This window comes from Impatiens glandulifera, chromosome 9 (assembly GCF_907164915.1).
Source record: "Impatiens glandulifera chromosome 9, dImpGla2.1, whole genome shotgun sequence".
Classification (NCBI taxonomy): Eukaryota; Viridiplantae; Streptophyta; class Magnoliopsida; order Ericales; family Balsaminaceae; genus Impatiens; species Impatiens glandulifera.
Genome location: NC_061870.1, coordinates 35,549,740 through 35,566,402, shown reverse-complemented (window position 1 = coordinate 35,566,402; position 16,663 = coordinate 35,549,740). Strand labels below are relative to the sequence as shown.

General features: G+C 37.3%; 1 protein-coding gene across 1 annotated transcript; it reads right to left on the bottom strand.

The window, feature by feature from the left end:
* Positions 1-634: 634 nt before the first annotated feature.
* Positions 635-4,621, bottom strand: LOC124915207 (probable LRR receptor-like serine/threonine-protein kinase At3g47570). The gene is made up of 5 exons (XM_047455883.1): positions 4,065-4,621; positions 3,562-3,921; positions 3,344-3,487; positions 1,257-3,263; positions 635-1,182 (listed from the first exon to the last, which is right to left on the bottom strand). Exons 1-5 carry the CDS (start codon positions 4,582-4,584, stop codon positions 839-841), a joined length of 3,375 nt encoding a protein of 1,124 aa, XP_047311839.1. The 5' UTR covers positions 4,585-4,621; the 3' UTR covers positions 635-838.
* Positions 4,622-16,663: the final 12,042 nt, after the last annotated feature.

Here is a 16,663-nt window from a genome sequence, read left to right as displayed (position 1 = left end):
AAAATAAAAATAATAATTAATGATAATTTTGAATAGATAGAAATTTATTTAATAAAAATATTTAAATAATATTAATATGTAATAATAAAATAAATAATAATAATTTAAAATAAATAATATTTTAATATTTTGATTAATAAATTAAAATATTATAAATTAAATTATTTTTTATTAATTTTAATTATTTAAATGATTTTAATCTAATATGGCAGAGTTGTATTCCAAAGTCAGTAGGTGGTGTCGAATGGCTGTTGAAGTCCCTATCCAACCAAGTCTGTCCCGCTGTGTTTTACTAATTGGTTCTGGGCGTAGGGATTAGGTTGAGACAAAGGAGTTGGGTCTTCTTCTGCTGTGGGAAGACCGACCCGACGCGACCCTCCCCTCCCCTCCCATTCCATGACTTGGAACTCTTCATCGGCCGCATCATATTGGATCATCTTCGATATTCATCCACAATTACAAATTCACATTTCATTCCAAATTTTAAACAAACAAATTTGAATTTAGAATTTGTTTAAACTTATACTTATGTTTTAATATTCTTGGCTGAACTACAGTCGATTGTTGAAAATGTTAAGAGTCCTTCAATATAAGGGAGACTTTACAAATCCAGAGAAACCTCATTCTCCTCCATTATGTAAAATATCAAATTAACAAAATTGTTAGAAGATTAATTTAAAAATCAATTGTTTAAAAATGCAGATGCAGAACAAAGATTGACAGTTTATCAAATGGACAACATTACAAGAACAAAGATTAATTACCTCATATGCTTAGATTTTTAGTTTCGGCCCATAGTTCATCAATGTTTCAGGTTATCAATAAAAGTTGGATCATGTTACCCAATAAACATCAGTCTGATCTTCCTCAGAGTCGTCAGGACCAGTTTGATGTCAACCCTCTCTTCAGGAGATTCAGCAGAGCAAGCCAAAGCCAAATCCATAATGGCTGATACGCATTCCAGAGTACCATTTATGTTCTTTTCCCCCATCCTCACCAAATTGGCATCTATTATCTCCTCTACTGAAGAATCCTTCACCCATTTCTTCAAACTTAATCCTCCCCCTTCCTCCTCATCAAACCTCTCATCTGTTGGCCTTGTTCTTGTAAATGTTTCCATAAGCATGATTCCATAGCTGTACACATCACATTTTATGGAAACCAAACCTTCCCTCCCATATTCTACACACAATCAAACCAAATATAATAAGCTAAACCATTCAAATCACATTACCAAAATATGAGTCATTACATACCTGGGGCAATATATCCAATTGTAGCCAGTGTCCTAGTTTGAGCAATACTATCATCCACACTTAAAAGCTTAGAAATGCCAAAGTCACTTATATGACCCACCATGTCTTGGTCGAGAAGAACATTCCCCGGCTTCAAATCACAGTGTGCCAACGGACTTATAAACCCGTGATGCAGATATTCCAAAGCACAAGCCACATCGATCATTATATCTAGTCTCTTCAACGTGTCCAAGAAATAGTTGTGAGAGTACAACCACTTATCAAGACTCCCATTAGGCATGTATTCCAACACAAGTGCCTTGAAATCGGGTCTAGAACAACTAGTCAACACTCCCACAATATTTCGGTGTTGAATGCTTTTCAACACCTCGCATTCCGTATCAAAGCTCTTAAAACCTCCTTCCACCTTCAGGTCGAATACCTTTACAGCTATAGTGGTTCCGTCTCTGTGCAGTCCTTTATACACTGAAGAATACCCGCCAACTCCGATCAAGTTGCTGTGACTGAATCCTTCGGTGGCACGAAACAGGTTATCGTAAGATATCCTTTCAAGAGGCTTTAGAGGTGAGGGGAGACCGCCTTGCTGATCAATCTTTTTCTTTGACCGTGTTCTAAGCATTACTAAGAAAATGATAAACAACGCCACCACCACCACGCCAATTGGCAATAGAATGTATAGAATAACAAGATGGTTTTGTTTTTTCTTCCGAGGAGAACTGGTCGGGCATGGGGGATATTGCAGTTGCAGGGTGGAAGATCCGCACAACGCTTTGTTGCCCATAAACGACCCATTACTGAAGTTAAGGAAAGGCCCTTTTGAAGGAATTTCTCCTCTCAAGTGATTGAAAGAAACATTAAAGGACTTGAGATAAACAAGTGCCTCCAGAGATTTTGGAATCGCACCTGAAAGTTCGTTTTCGGAAAGATCTAGGTTTTCCAAACTCAGCATCTTGCCAAGTGACTCAGGAATAGGTCCTTGGAATTTGTTATCTGATAAAGAAAGATTTATCAAGTTCGTTAGGCCTCCAATTGTGACCGGCAATTCGCTGGAGAGTTTGTTATAGGATATGTTTATAGTTGTAGCAACTTTTAGGTTCCCAATATCAGGGGACAGATGCCCGGTAAATGAATTGTTTGAGAGATCGAGGATCAAAAGGTTGGGAAGACTAAAAATGCTTGAAGGAATGTCGGAAACTAGTCTATTTGAAGATACATAGAATTCCCTAAGAGAGCTAATATTTGACAAACAAGCTGGCAACGGGCCAGAAAACTCATTTCCATCTAATTGTAAAATGCTTAATGCCCGTAAGTCACAGAGCCAACTGGGAAAGGGTCCTTGTAAACCGTTAGAAGAGGCACCGAATGCTTGGAGGTTCCTTAGTTCTTTGAGAGTGTCGGGAAGTGAACCGGTCAGCTGGTTGTAGCCAAAAGATAAAGTCTCCAATCCTGTTAAGTTACCAATTTCTGGAGGGATGTGGCCCTTAATTCCAGAACGATAGAAATAAAAGCTTTGGAGAGAAGTGGAGAGGTTGCCAATGGAAGATGGGAGGATTCCATTTAGAGGATTCCTGCCTATCGCTATATTTTGTAAGTACCTACAGTTTGTCAAAGACATCAGGAATTTCAACTCGCGGTCTCCAGTAAAGTTGTTATTAGCCAAGGATACATCTTGAAGTAGCCTCAAATTACCAAGTGAGCTAGGAATTGGACCGCTGAACTGATTTCCAGAGAGGCTTAGATGGGTCAGCTTTGAAGCATTGGAGATGGAGTTTGGGATGACACCACTGAACTGATTCAAGCCCAGATATATTTGTTCAAGATTGGGGGCAGAAAGGCCTAAATTTGGTGGGAGATTGCCAGAAAGCTGGTTGTTGACCAATGAAAGTACTTGCAATATGGAGGAGTTGAATATTGATTGAGGAATAGAACCAGTTAGTTTATTAGATTGAATTATCAATGTCTCTAAATTGTGAAGCTTGTCAAATCCCTCCTCTGGGATAGCACCTGCTGCCATATATAGATGCATGTTAGTTAAATAGTAATTTAAGATATGAGGTTGTTCTCAATGGGGATACAAATATCTGTACCTGTGATGTTGTTCTCCCTAAGATCTACATAATTGAGAAAGGAAGAATTCCAAATTTCATTTGGAATAGGTCCAGTGAGTCCATTGCGCCAAAGATACACTTCTCTCAAATTGACAAGTTTTCCTATCTCACGTGGAATTGGACCTATATATGGAAATTGTTGTTGATAATTAATAATATTATTAGGATGAAACAGAAGATAGTACGTACGTACGTACCTGTCAAACTAGTTGAGCAAATACTGATTTGCTCAAGGTTGGTCATGTTTCCTATCTCCGTGGGAATCTGGCCAAGGAATCTATTAATAGAGAGATTAAGGAGCCGAAGCTTGGAGCATCTGCCGATGGAGGATGGGATTGGTCCCTCTAACTGGTTCGCAGCCAAGAAGAGGACTTCCAGGTCGGGAAGATAATGGCACAAATCCGCTGGAAGCTCGCCAGACAAGTCATTGTAGCTCAGTCCAATAGTTTGTAAGCTCGAAACGTTGAAGAGGGACAACGGAATTGTGCCCGTCAGCTGATTAAACTCTAATAACAACACCTTCAGCTTCTGCAATCTTCCAATCTCTTCCGGAATTCCTGTTATTCACGAGCTCACCACAATCAATGCTAAATCCACAACTTTTTATTATATCTTCACTAATTTAAAACCTCACTTATTCATTTTTTTATATGTTAGCTTTCACAAAATGTTCAATAATAATAATAATAATAATAATTACCTGAGAAGCTATTATTCTGAAAATAGATTTGTTCAAGCTCCGAACAGTTTCCCAGCCACTGCGGCACTTTCCCGCCAAAACCATTATACGCGACGCTGACATACTTCAGCCGCCGGAGCCCAGACATCTCCTCCGGCAGTGTCCCGTGGAAACTATTGTTGGAGAGATCGAGGCGTAGGAGGAACGACAGATTACCCATCTGCGGGGGGATGGTGCCGACGAGACCCATGCTATTGAGGTCCAGGGAGGTGACTCGTCGATGGCGGAGGCCGCACTTAACTCCGACCCAACTGCAGACGACGTCATGAGTAGTGCCACCCGTCCAGTTATTTTCCAGGAGGTGGAATGGGTCGGAAGTGACGTGGGATTTCAGGGCTAGGAGAGCAGACTGGTCGGCGCCAATATTATTAAAATTGGGTATGGCTGCTGCCGTGGCCATAGAATTACAAAAAGAAGAAGATATTATTATAACTGACATCAAAGAGGTGATCATGATGAGACCGCTGCATATTTTCTTCATATATATTTGATTATTATTAATAAGAGGAATGAGTGAGTGAAGATGTTATCCCCCAAATTCTTTTATATATATCTATCTACCAATGATAGTTATTACAAGATATATATAAAGAAAAATTAAAAGAGAGGGATGAAACGCGTTAAATTGAGAAGTTCGGATATCCTATGCCATTGTCATCAAAACGTAGCAGTTTACTTTATTTTTCTAATTGAGTTAGAAAAGAAGGTCCTACCCGTCTTTTCTAGATTCGTCTCACTTGTCCTTTTCTAGATTTGTTGTCTTATTAATTATTTTCATTTTTATTGAACAATAATAATATAATATTATGTATAAAAAATATATAATTACTATATTTAATAATGTTAAAATAATAATACATAAATATAATATTAAAATTAAATATTATACAAGAATAATTAACTAAAATATTAAAATAGCTTTTATTATTTTATAAAAGAAACTATATCTCATTAAATATTTAAAAAATTAACTAAATTTTCCATAACTCATATAATCAAAGATTATTTAAATAAGAGAAATGAGTTAACTAAATTATGAAAACATTCAATTAAAGTTATATTTCTGTTAATTAATTTGGTTGTTGACTTACACCATAATAATATTGAATGTAGGAATGGATGATCTGAACCGTGGCCTAAAAGTCTAAAAAAAACACTTGAATAAAAGTCACTCTCTCATAGTTGCAATTGGAATACATATATAGTCGTATGTCCCCATTATTGAACTGTGACGTCTTTTGGCATATATATGCTAAAATATTTTAGGTAAATGTCCCACTTCTCAAATCGACACTAAAAACTGTGTTTTACTACTTTTCTAGTGAAGGTAACAAAAATTGTATAACATCTGAAATTTATTCACTCGCACTGTTAAGCCTCGGTTCTAAGATTTGGAGTTAGGGTACGGAGGACAACGACCTACGTTGGTAATACCGATATATGTTAGATCCAATTCTAAAAACTAAGTGAATAAATCTTAGAATACAAACTAAATCATTAGAGGAAGAAACCTATCATCCATAATCTTTTAGTTGAAGACTACAGGCAAACTATTAGAGTGAGAAAAATACATTGATCCATTATCCTCTGTCTATCACAGAAGATTGGGTGTTTTGATCTTCCAAACTCAGCAATCACCTTCTTCTCTCTTTATGGATCGATGGAGGCTCCAAAGATTGTAGGTGAGAGTGAATTGGGGACCATAACCCATTTTATATGCTTTATTTGATAATTTTATTTTGACCATCACAAAATATAAAATTATCCCAAGGTATCTACACATATATAAATTATCCATATTACTTTCAATATACTCCAAAATCCCTTAATCTTTATAAATCACTTAAAATTGATTTAGCTTAATAATAATAACATATATAACCTTTAGTCAAATAATTTAAATCCATTTTAGAATTATAAATCCATATAATTCTAACAATCTCCCACTTGGATTAAATTATGAACTAAACAATTATACATTATCCTTATGATATCAAATTTTGTTATTATCTAAAAGAATATATTCAAACAATCTTGTCCATTGATTATATCAAATGCAGAACCAAAGCGGCTTTCGTTATCATTATCGTAGCTTAACCGATCAATGATCACAAGCATTAATATAACCAAATGACATAGATCAAATATGGATGTGTAGCATGGAAATTACATGTAATGTGATTTAACATGTGATGCGGTGCGAGTCGAAGAGGCGTTTATGCGAAAGTTGCAGCATCCGAAAATATCTCGCAAGTGTTAGATTTCGACGATTGCCTAGTGTTTTTCGGGCGGAAACGTTTAGGGGCTCAAAATCGCATTTTTATTAGTTTCGGGTGTTTTTTTGCAATTTATTAAAAGTTGTTTACTTCTTTTGCAAGCTAGGGTTTGAGTATTTAAAAGAATCTTAAAACACTTTGTGAGGGGAAGATTATTAATTAGAAAACGAGGTTTCCTCAATATCTATCAACTTTCGGTATTCGTAAGAATCAACGAATCTTGATAAAGGTTCATCCTAGCCACGCACGCTGCATCAGTTGGTATCAGTTTCCAGTCGACCCTGAGGTATGCCGCCCCGAAGACAGCCGCGCAACCCTACCCCTGGTGCTGATGATGGTGACCTTGCTGAGTTGCGACGTGAAAACGCTGAGTTTCGCCGTGATAACGACGATTTGAGGCGGCAGGTTGAATGGTTGACGCAACGGATGGATGCATCTATGCACATGCACCACCCTGAAGATGATGTTACGATGACAGATGAAAACCCTCTCGGTGGTCTTCGGAATCGATCCCCTGAACGCCCCAATCATCGCTGGGAGCAGGCTTTTAGGGTGGACATCCCTAAGTTCGATGGTAGTCTACCACCGGAAGAGTTTATTGATTGGCTTTCTCAGGTTGAAGAGATTCTGGATTTCAAGGAAGTTCCTGCAGATCGTCGTGTACCCCTTGTTACGATCCGCTTACATGGTCGTGCACAAGCATGGTGGCAATAGTTGAAACAGACACGTGTTCGTCATGGTAAGGCAAAGCTCACGAATTGGGACAAATTCAGGAAGCATATTAGGGCTGCGTTTCTACCATATAATTACGAACGTAACCTGTACCAGCGGTTCCAGAATCTTCGTCAGGGTTCTCGTTCCGTGGATGACTATTCCACTGAGTTTTACACCTTTGTGGCTCGTGTTGACCTGTCTGAGTCCCCTCTCCAGTTGGTTTCTCGCTATATTGGTGGCCTTCGCCTCCAGTTGCAGGATATTTTGAATATGTTTGATCCCTTGACTGTTTCTGAGGCACATCAGCGTGCTTCACAGGCTGAGAAACAGCTAGCTAGACGCGGTTCGGGTAGCTTTGGAAAACAGGTTGTCCCCACTAGTGGCATTGGTTCTTCTTCCCAGCCGGCCCATCCCACCCCAGCCCCCCTCGCAGCACTACAGCCCCCCCGCAGGGACGTCCCGGTGGCTTGCGTTGTTTCAATTGTGGTGAAGTTGGCCATCGCCAAGCAGAGTGTCGCAACCCAAAGTCCACCAATCGTGGTCTTTTTACTGAGGTGGATGATCCTGACTCTGCTCTTCCTTCAGATTCAGCCCCAGTGTATGATGTTTATGATGATGAGGCAGTGGAGGAGTATGTTTCTGGTGATGTTGGCTCCCTTTTGGTGATTCGTCGATCATGTTTAACCCCTCGTGCTCCTGACAACGAGTGGTTACGCAATAATCTGTTCCATTCCACTTGTACCATCGGTGGCAAAGTTTGCACCTTCATCATTGATGCTGGGAGTTGTGAGAATGTGATTTCTGAGGTTGCAGTTTCGAAGCTGGGTCTGTCCACTGAACCTCACCCCAAGCCTTATCGCCTGTCCTGGCTGAGTCAAGGTACGGATGTTACAGTTTCCAAGCGCGTACTTGTTAATTTTTCCATTGGTTCCCATTATTGTGATGTTATATATTGTGATGTGGTTCCTATGGATGCTTGTCACCTTTTACTTGGTCGCCCTTGGCAGTTTGATCATTCTGTTATACATGATGGGCGTGTTAATACCTACACGTTCTTATTTCATGGTACCAAGATTGTGTTGATGCCAAATCAGCCCAAGAAGGGTGCTGCCCCCACTCATCATGCGTCCCCCCTACCACCTTGTTGTCTCGGGGTCCTTTTCAGACCGCCATGGTCGAATCGGGCATGGTGTTTGCTCTATTTTGTTCGCTGATTACCTGTGGTGCTAGTTCTGAGGTGCCTATTCCAGTGCAGCCGCTGTTACAGGAGTTTGCAGATGTTTTTCCTGAGAATCTGCCTTGTGCCTTGCCTCCTTTGCGTGATATCCAGCATCACATTGACTTGGTTCCAGGTGTTGCCCTACCCAACCGTCCTCATTACCGCATGAGTCCCAAAGAACATGAAGAGTTGCGTAGACAGGTGGAGGACTTGCTGGCTAAGGGACACATTCGAGAGAGCCTTAGTCCCTGTGCTGTCCCGGCCCTTCTTACCCCAAAAAAGGATGGGTCTTGGCGTATGTGCATTGATAGTCGTGCTATCAACAAGATTACAGTGCGTTATCGGTTTCCTATTCCCCGATTGGATGACTTGTTGGATCAGTTGGGTGGTGCTTCTGTGTTTAGCAAACTGGATCTCAAGAGTGGATACCATCAGATTCGTATTCGCATGGGTGATGAGTGGAAGACTGCCTTTAAGACTCGTGAGGGCTTATATGAGTGGCTGGTTATGCCGTTTGGTCTGTCGAATGCTCCTAGCACCTTTATGCGTGTGATGAACCAGGCTCTTCGCCCTTTCATTGGGAAGTTTGCTCACAATCATGCTGTTAATCGCTCCACTGGTTTCAGTCCTTTCCATGTGATTTACGGGCTGTCTCCGCGTGCTCCTCTTGATTTGTTAGCGCTGCCCAGCAAGGTGCGTCCTCATTCCACTGCTGCGGATTTTGTTGGCCAGTTGGCTCAGGTTCATCAGACCACTCATGACCGTTTGGTTGTTGCTACTGCCAAGTACAAGGAGAAGGCTGATTCGAGAAGGCGTGCTGTTGATTTTGAAGTTGGTGACTTTGTGTGGGCTATTCTGACTAAGGATCGTTTTCCAGCTCATGAATATAACAAGCTTGCTGCTAAGAAGATTGGTCATGTTGAGATTGTGGAGAAGATCAACCCCAATGCTTATCGTTTACGCCTTCCCAGCCATGTGCGTACCTCTGATGTGTTCAATGTGAAGCATCTTGTTCCTTTTGTGGGTGAGTCTTCTTCTGATGAGGATGATGCGGTTCCAGATTCGAGGACGAATCTTTTCTACCCTGGGGGGAATGATGCGGTGCGAGTCGAAGAGGCGTTTATGCGAAAGTTGCAGCATCCGAAAATATCTCGCAAGTGTCAGATTTCGACGATTGCCTAGTGTTTTTCGGGCGGAAACGTTTAGGGGCTCAAAATCGCATTTTTATTAGTTTCGGGTGTTTTTTTGCAATTTATTAAAAGTTGTTTACTTCTTTTGCAAGCTAGGGTTTGAGTATTTAAAAGAATCTTAAAACACTTTGTGAAGGGAAGATTATTAATTAGAAAACGAGGTTTCCTCAATATCTATCAACTTTCGGTATTCGTAAGAATCAACGAATCTTGATAAAGGTTCATCCTAGCCACGCACGCTGCATCAACATGCCTATTTTCAACTGGTCCAACAAAAACTGTATTGAGATCCATAAAAATAGCCAAAATGGACTAAATGAACACCAAAATTAATACCAAAATGATTAAACCAAAATATATATTACAAATATCCATAGAATAGTATCCCAAAAAACATACAGACTCCCACTAAACTTCAATATCTCTAAGAGATACAACCCCCATATGGGCAACATGCTTATGAAAGACCTTGGGTTGTAATCCCTTAGTGAGCGGATCCGCTATCATGAAGTCTGTTCCAATGTGTTCTATAGATATTTGACCATCCTGAACTCTTTCCTTAACAACCAGAAACTTGATGTCTACAAACTTAGACTTTGAGAAACTCCTATTGTTGTTAGAGAACATTACAGCTGACTGATTATCACATAGTATCTTAAGTGGTCTTTCGATCTCTTTGACTTGTAATCCCATAATAAAATTATTCAGCCATAATGCTTGATTAGATGCTTCATAGCATGCTATAAATTCAGCTGCCATAGTTGAAGAAGCTGTAAGTTTCTGTTTAGCACTCTTCCAAGAGATAGCTCCTCCAGCTAAAAGGAAAATATAGCCTGATGTTGACTTCAAGTCATCTTTGCATCCAGCAAAATCAGAATCAGTGTACCCTATGATCTCAAGCTGATCTGATTTCTTGTATGTGAGCATATATTCCTTAGTTCTTTGTAAATACCTGAATACTCTTTTTACAGCCTTCCAATGATCCAATCCAGGATTATTCAAGTATCTTCCTAACATGCCAACTATGTACGCTATATCCGGACGCGTGCATACTTGAGCATACATTAAGCTTCCTACTGCAGAATCATAAGGAATCTTTTGCATTTCTTTGGCTTCAAAGTCACTTGAAGGGCATTGACTTTTATCTATTTTGTCTCCTTTAGCCACAGGGGTATCTCCTGCTTTACATTCATGCATGCCAAACCTTTTTAAAACCTTCTCGATATAGTTCTTTTGTGATAATCCAAGTATACCTTGACCACGATCTCGATATATCTGAATTCTTAATACAAAAGAAGCGTCACCAAGATCTTTCATTTCAAATTTCGCTGAAAGAAATTTCTTAGTGTCGTGCAATAAGCCTATATCATTGCATGCCAATAATATGTCATCAACATATAAAATCAGAAACATAATTTTATTCCCACTAAATTTATGGTATATACAATCATCAACTTTATTTGCCTCAAAACCATATGAGATAACAGCTTGATGAAATTTGTAATACCATTGACGGGAAGCTTGCTTTAGCCCGTAGATGGATTTCTTCAGTTTACAAACTAAGTCCTTTGAATTATCAGAATCAAAGAACTCGGGTTGCACCATATATATTGTTTCATTAATGTCGCCATTAAGGAACGCAGTCTTAACATCCATCTGATGTAACTCTAAATCATAATGAGCTACGAGTGCCATTATAGTTCTAAAGGAATCTTTCGTAGATACCGGAGAAAAAGTTTCCTTATAGTCGATGCCTTCCTTTTGAGTAAAACCCTTAGCAACAAGACGTGCTTTGAATCTCTCAATGTTACCATTCGAATCCCTTTTGGATTTAAAAATCCATTTACAACCAACGGGTTTCGAACCTGCAGGTAACGGAACGAGATCCCAAACGTCATTGTCCTTCATAGACTTTAACTCCTCATTCATGGCATCAATCCATTTTTGAGAATCAGAACTCTTAATGACTTGGTTGAAAGTGACAGGGTCATCTTTTACTTCGTCTATGTCCTCATGTTCTTGTAAGAATACGTAATAATCGTCTGAAATCGTACTCCTTCTTTCTCTAGTGGACCTTCGTAATGGCATAGTTTCTCGAGATTGTTGAGTTTGTTCTTCCAGAATTTCTTCTTGAATAGGTTCAGAAAGCACATTGTCCTTTTCATTATCCACTTGATTAAAATCAAGTGAAACCAAAGGAATAGAAACAAATTCTTCTTCAAAGACAATGTTTTCCTTATCTTTCCTCACACACTCTATATCCTCGAAAAACCGGGCATTTCCCGTTTCAAAAATTGTCTTTACCGTAGGATCATAAAATTTGTACCCCCTTGACCTTTTAGGATATCCAACAAAATAACAACTAACAGTCTTAGAGTCCAATTTCTTTTCATTTGGCCTGTATGGCCTTGCCTCAGCTGGACACCCCCATACATGTAAATGTGTTAATACAGGTTTTCGGCCTGTCCAACACTCATATGGGGTTTTGTTAGTCGTCGCCTTAGTAGGTACCCTGTTAAGGATATAAGCTGTTGTCTTTAGTGCTTCACCCCAAAGAGATTCTGGTAAGCTTGAATTTGCAATCATGCTCCTTACCATGTCCTTAAGTGTGCGGTTTCGTCTTTCAGCAACACCATTCATGTTAGGCGAACCCGGCATGGTGTACTGAGGAACAATACCGCATTCTCTTAGGAATTTAGCAAATGGTCCTGGACGTTGTTCACCTGACCCGTCATACCGACCATAATATTCACCCCCACGATCGGATCTGACGGCCTTAATCTTTTTATCAAGCTGATTTTCAACTTCAGCTTTAAAGGATTTGAACACGTCCAAAGATTGTGACTTCTCTTGAATGAGATATATGTAGGCATAACGCGAGAAATCGTCAATGAATGATATATAATATTGTTGACCATTCCAAGCTGCTGTAGGGAATGGTCCACAAATATCAGTATGTATCAATTCAAGGACTTCCGTCGCTCGGTTAGCTTCAAATCTCCTTACACTCGTTTGTTTCCCTTTAATACAACTAACACAAACATTAAAGTCAGTCATATCAAGAGGACTTAATATCTCATTTGACACAAGCTTTTCAATTCTCTTTTGAGAGATATGACCTAAACGTCTATGCCATAACAGAGCTGAATCATCATTAGTTAATTTACGTTTTGCACCTCTTGAATTAACTTGCAAGGTTTCATTAAATGAAGCTACAGTTTCTAACATGTATAGATTGTCACAAACAGATAAAAAACCAGAACCCATAACATTTGAATTTAATGATAAACTAAATTTTCCATTTCCAAATGAACCAAAATAACCAAATTTGTCCAATGCTGAAATGGAAATTAAGTTTCGTCTAAAAGACGGTACAACAAAAGTATCATTTAAGTCCAAAAACTGTCCAAATTTTAGTAACAATCTAAAGTCTCCGATAGCTTCAACTTCAACTGTTTCGCCATTGCCCACAAAAATGTATCTTTCAGCATCATTCGGCTTTCGGCAATTCAGGCAACCCTGCATAGACATACTAATGTGAATGGTAGCACCAGAATCTAACCACCATGTATGTCTAGATGCAGAAACCAAATTAACCTCAGAACAAACAAGGTTGAGAAGTGTACCCTTTTTCACGTGCCATGCATGATACTTAGGACAATCTTTCTTTTGATGTCCTTCTTCTCTACAGAAGAAACAGTTCAAGCCGTTAGACTTTTTCTGTTTCAATTGAGAAGGAGCACCCACAGCTACAGCTTTCTTCTTCCTTTTCTTATTCTCTTTGTCTTTGGAAGATGATGCCATATGAGCACTTTCTATTCGATCATGCTTAATTCTCTCTTCTTCTTGAACACAATGAGATATCAGCTCATTAAGTGTCCATTTATCCTTCTGGCAGTTATAACTTATTTTAAGCTGCCCAAACTGAGAAGGAAGAGAAATCAAGACTAAATGGACAAGCAGTTCTTCAGACAGCTCTAGCTTAAGGTCCTTAAGTCTTGAAGCAAGATGAGACATTTCCATAATGTACTCCCTAATATTCCCTTTGCCATTATACTTGAGTGAAACAAGCTTAGCTAAAAGCGTACTTGTTTCAGCCTTCTCGTTTTTCTCAAAACGCTTCTCAAGTACATCTAGGAATGCTTTAGCATCATTGTCTTCCGACAAATTGCCCCGAAATGCTTCTAGAATAGCACGTTTCATGATCATTAAGCTTACACGATTCGAACGCTCCCACTTTTCCAGCTCTCTTTTATCATCAAGAGTACTTGATGCTGTAAGAGATGGGGGGCGTGCGACCCTAAGTGCAATGTCAAGATCCATGCACCCGAGAACAATCATAACGTTCTCTTTCCAGACTTTATAATTAGTTCCATTAAGCATAGGAACTGCATTAACATTACCTATGATACTTGAAATGTTAATTGTAATAACAGAGAATATAAAATAATGTAAGCTCACAAAATAATGTGCATATATATTTAATAATAATGTAACTCATATTATTGTGCATCCATCAACAAGAAACCGGCACAACATCAACACCTAATCTTTTGACTAAAAGTGTTAACCTGTAATTGGCAACTTGGTCCAATACATAAATATTGACAACAAGACCTGTCAAACAATGGATTTATCTTTGGACAAATTCAATGTTCACATGACAACCTAATAATTGTCACATATTTTAATACTGCAACAATCCATGTCAATGTACAAACATCTACCTTCCTTTGGGCCGGTGAATATTCATACAATGTCATGTCTCATGCCCAACATATAAAACAAGACAATTACAGCAAGAGGCTAATTTTATAGCATGTTACTCAACTATCCTATTTTACAATGTAAGACGTCATAAAATTGCACGAAAGAGTTATAATTCACATATATGCTCAAACAATAGACAAACAAAATCATTTTAGATCGAATAGGGATAATCGCAAAAGGTTTAGTCAATTACAGACCAATCCTAACCCCATCGATCTAAAAAAAACAAAGAGGGGCTGCATCCAACATTGAAAATCACTCATTCATTGATTTTCACCCCCAAAATTGTTCAATTCATCATATAATGAATGATCAAACAATAATCCTTAACATGCATCAGATAATTTTGCGGAAATAGACACATGCAAAACAAACCCTAAAGTAATTCTGAAAAATTGATTCCAAAATAACCCTAATTGATTACTTGTAGTCTAACAAATCCATGCTCTGATACCAATTGTTAGATCCAATTCTAAAAACTAAGTGAATAAATCTTATAATACAAACTAAATCATTAGAGGAAGAAACCTATCATCCATAATCTTTTAGTTGAAGACTACAGGCAAACTATTAGAGTGAGAAAAATACCTTGATCCATTATCCTCTGTCTATCACAGAAGATTGGGTGTTTTGATCTTCCAAACTCAACAATCACCTTCTTCTCTCTCTATGGATCGATGGAGGCTCCAAGGATTGTAGGTGAGAGTGAATTGGGGACCATAACCCATTTTATATGCTTTATTTGATAATTTTATTTTGACCATCACAAAATATAAAATTATCCTAAGGTATCTACACATATATAAATTATCCATATTACTTTCAATATACTCCAAAATCCCTTAATCTTTATAAATCACTTAAAATTGATTTAGCTTAATAATAATAACATATATAACCTTTAGTCAAATAATTTAAATCCATTTTAGAATTATAAATCCATATAATTCTAACAATATAGACTATTTTACTCTCGATGGCAGTGTATTTGATGTCGAGGATGCCAAAATTTTCAAAACTAAAGGAGATGATGTAAAGAATGGGTAAAAGAATACTAAAAACAGTTAATATTTATTAAAAAATGTTATAGACTTAAATAGTCCTTTTAACTTATAAAAACCCAAAAATTAACTGTTCACTCATCAACTCAATAAGAATGAATCAAATTAACAAAATGCTATTACTAAATTAAAGGAAGAAACACATGTAAAACAAATGCATACTAAATTGAAACTAAGACTCAATCTAAATTTATTTTAAACATAATTAAACTCAACAAAACTCTCCCTTGAACTAGACTATATTTTCATTTGCTCATCTTCAACAATTCTCATAATCTTTCTCAGCTTGGTCATAATATCAATACCTAATCATCCTGCAATATATAAGATTTATTAATTTCTCATTAGTCATATCTCTCCTAAAGTGATATCGAACATCTATAGGTTTGTTTCTCCCATGCATAACAACATTCTTAGACCATCGAAATTGTAGATATGTATTATCACAAATAAAACAATACATTTATTTTTTTGGTGAAGAGTCTCTAAAATTCTTTTCATCCATAAAGTTTGACATGCTTCAGCATTGGCAGCCACCAATTATGCTTTAGTTGTAGAAAGAGCAACTATAGGTTGTTTGTTTAGAAGACTGGGCTAGAGCTCCTCCTAGCAAAAAGACATAACTTGAGGTTTGTGTATAAGGTATAGTTGTTCTCATCTATCCAACCAATTAATCCACTTTGCTCTTTTATAGAGAAATACCCTAATTTAAAAGACCAAGACATATCTATATTTCTAAGAATTCTCTTAATCTCTTAATTAGCTTCAAACGTGATATGAAGTGTATTTGGTAACCCTGAAATTGGTATTGAAAATAGAATTGTAAGGTCCAATTTTAATTCTTAAGTTTGAGAGACCCTTTAATATTAAAAATTGAAATTGAAATTAGAATTCTAATAGAATTCAATTTAGTGTAATTTTATAATTCTTAATTTTGCTCTTTTTAGGTTAAAATTTTAATTTCAAATTTTAGTTTTTTTAAATAAAATATTTATTATTTTATCATTTAAAGCACGATTAAAGTTTTCAATTCAATAATATTTTTTTTTAGAAATTTAGGATGTTAAACTTTTTTTTTTTAATTTAGTAAGTTAATCTTTTGAAATATATATATATATATATATATATATATATATATATATATATATATATATATATATTAATTTAATAAGTTAATATCTTGAATCTATATTTTGTTTTTGAATTGAGAAAATTAAAATTTTGAACTGATATTTATTTTTTATTATAAAAAGATAAAAGGTTGACCCTATTATATATCTACTATAACTACAAACATTATATCAGTGTAAGATATCTCTGGAACCATATA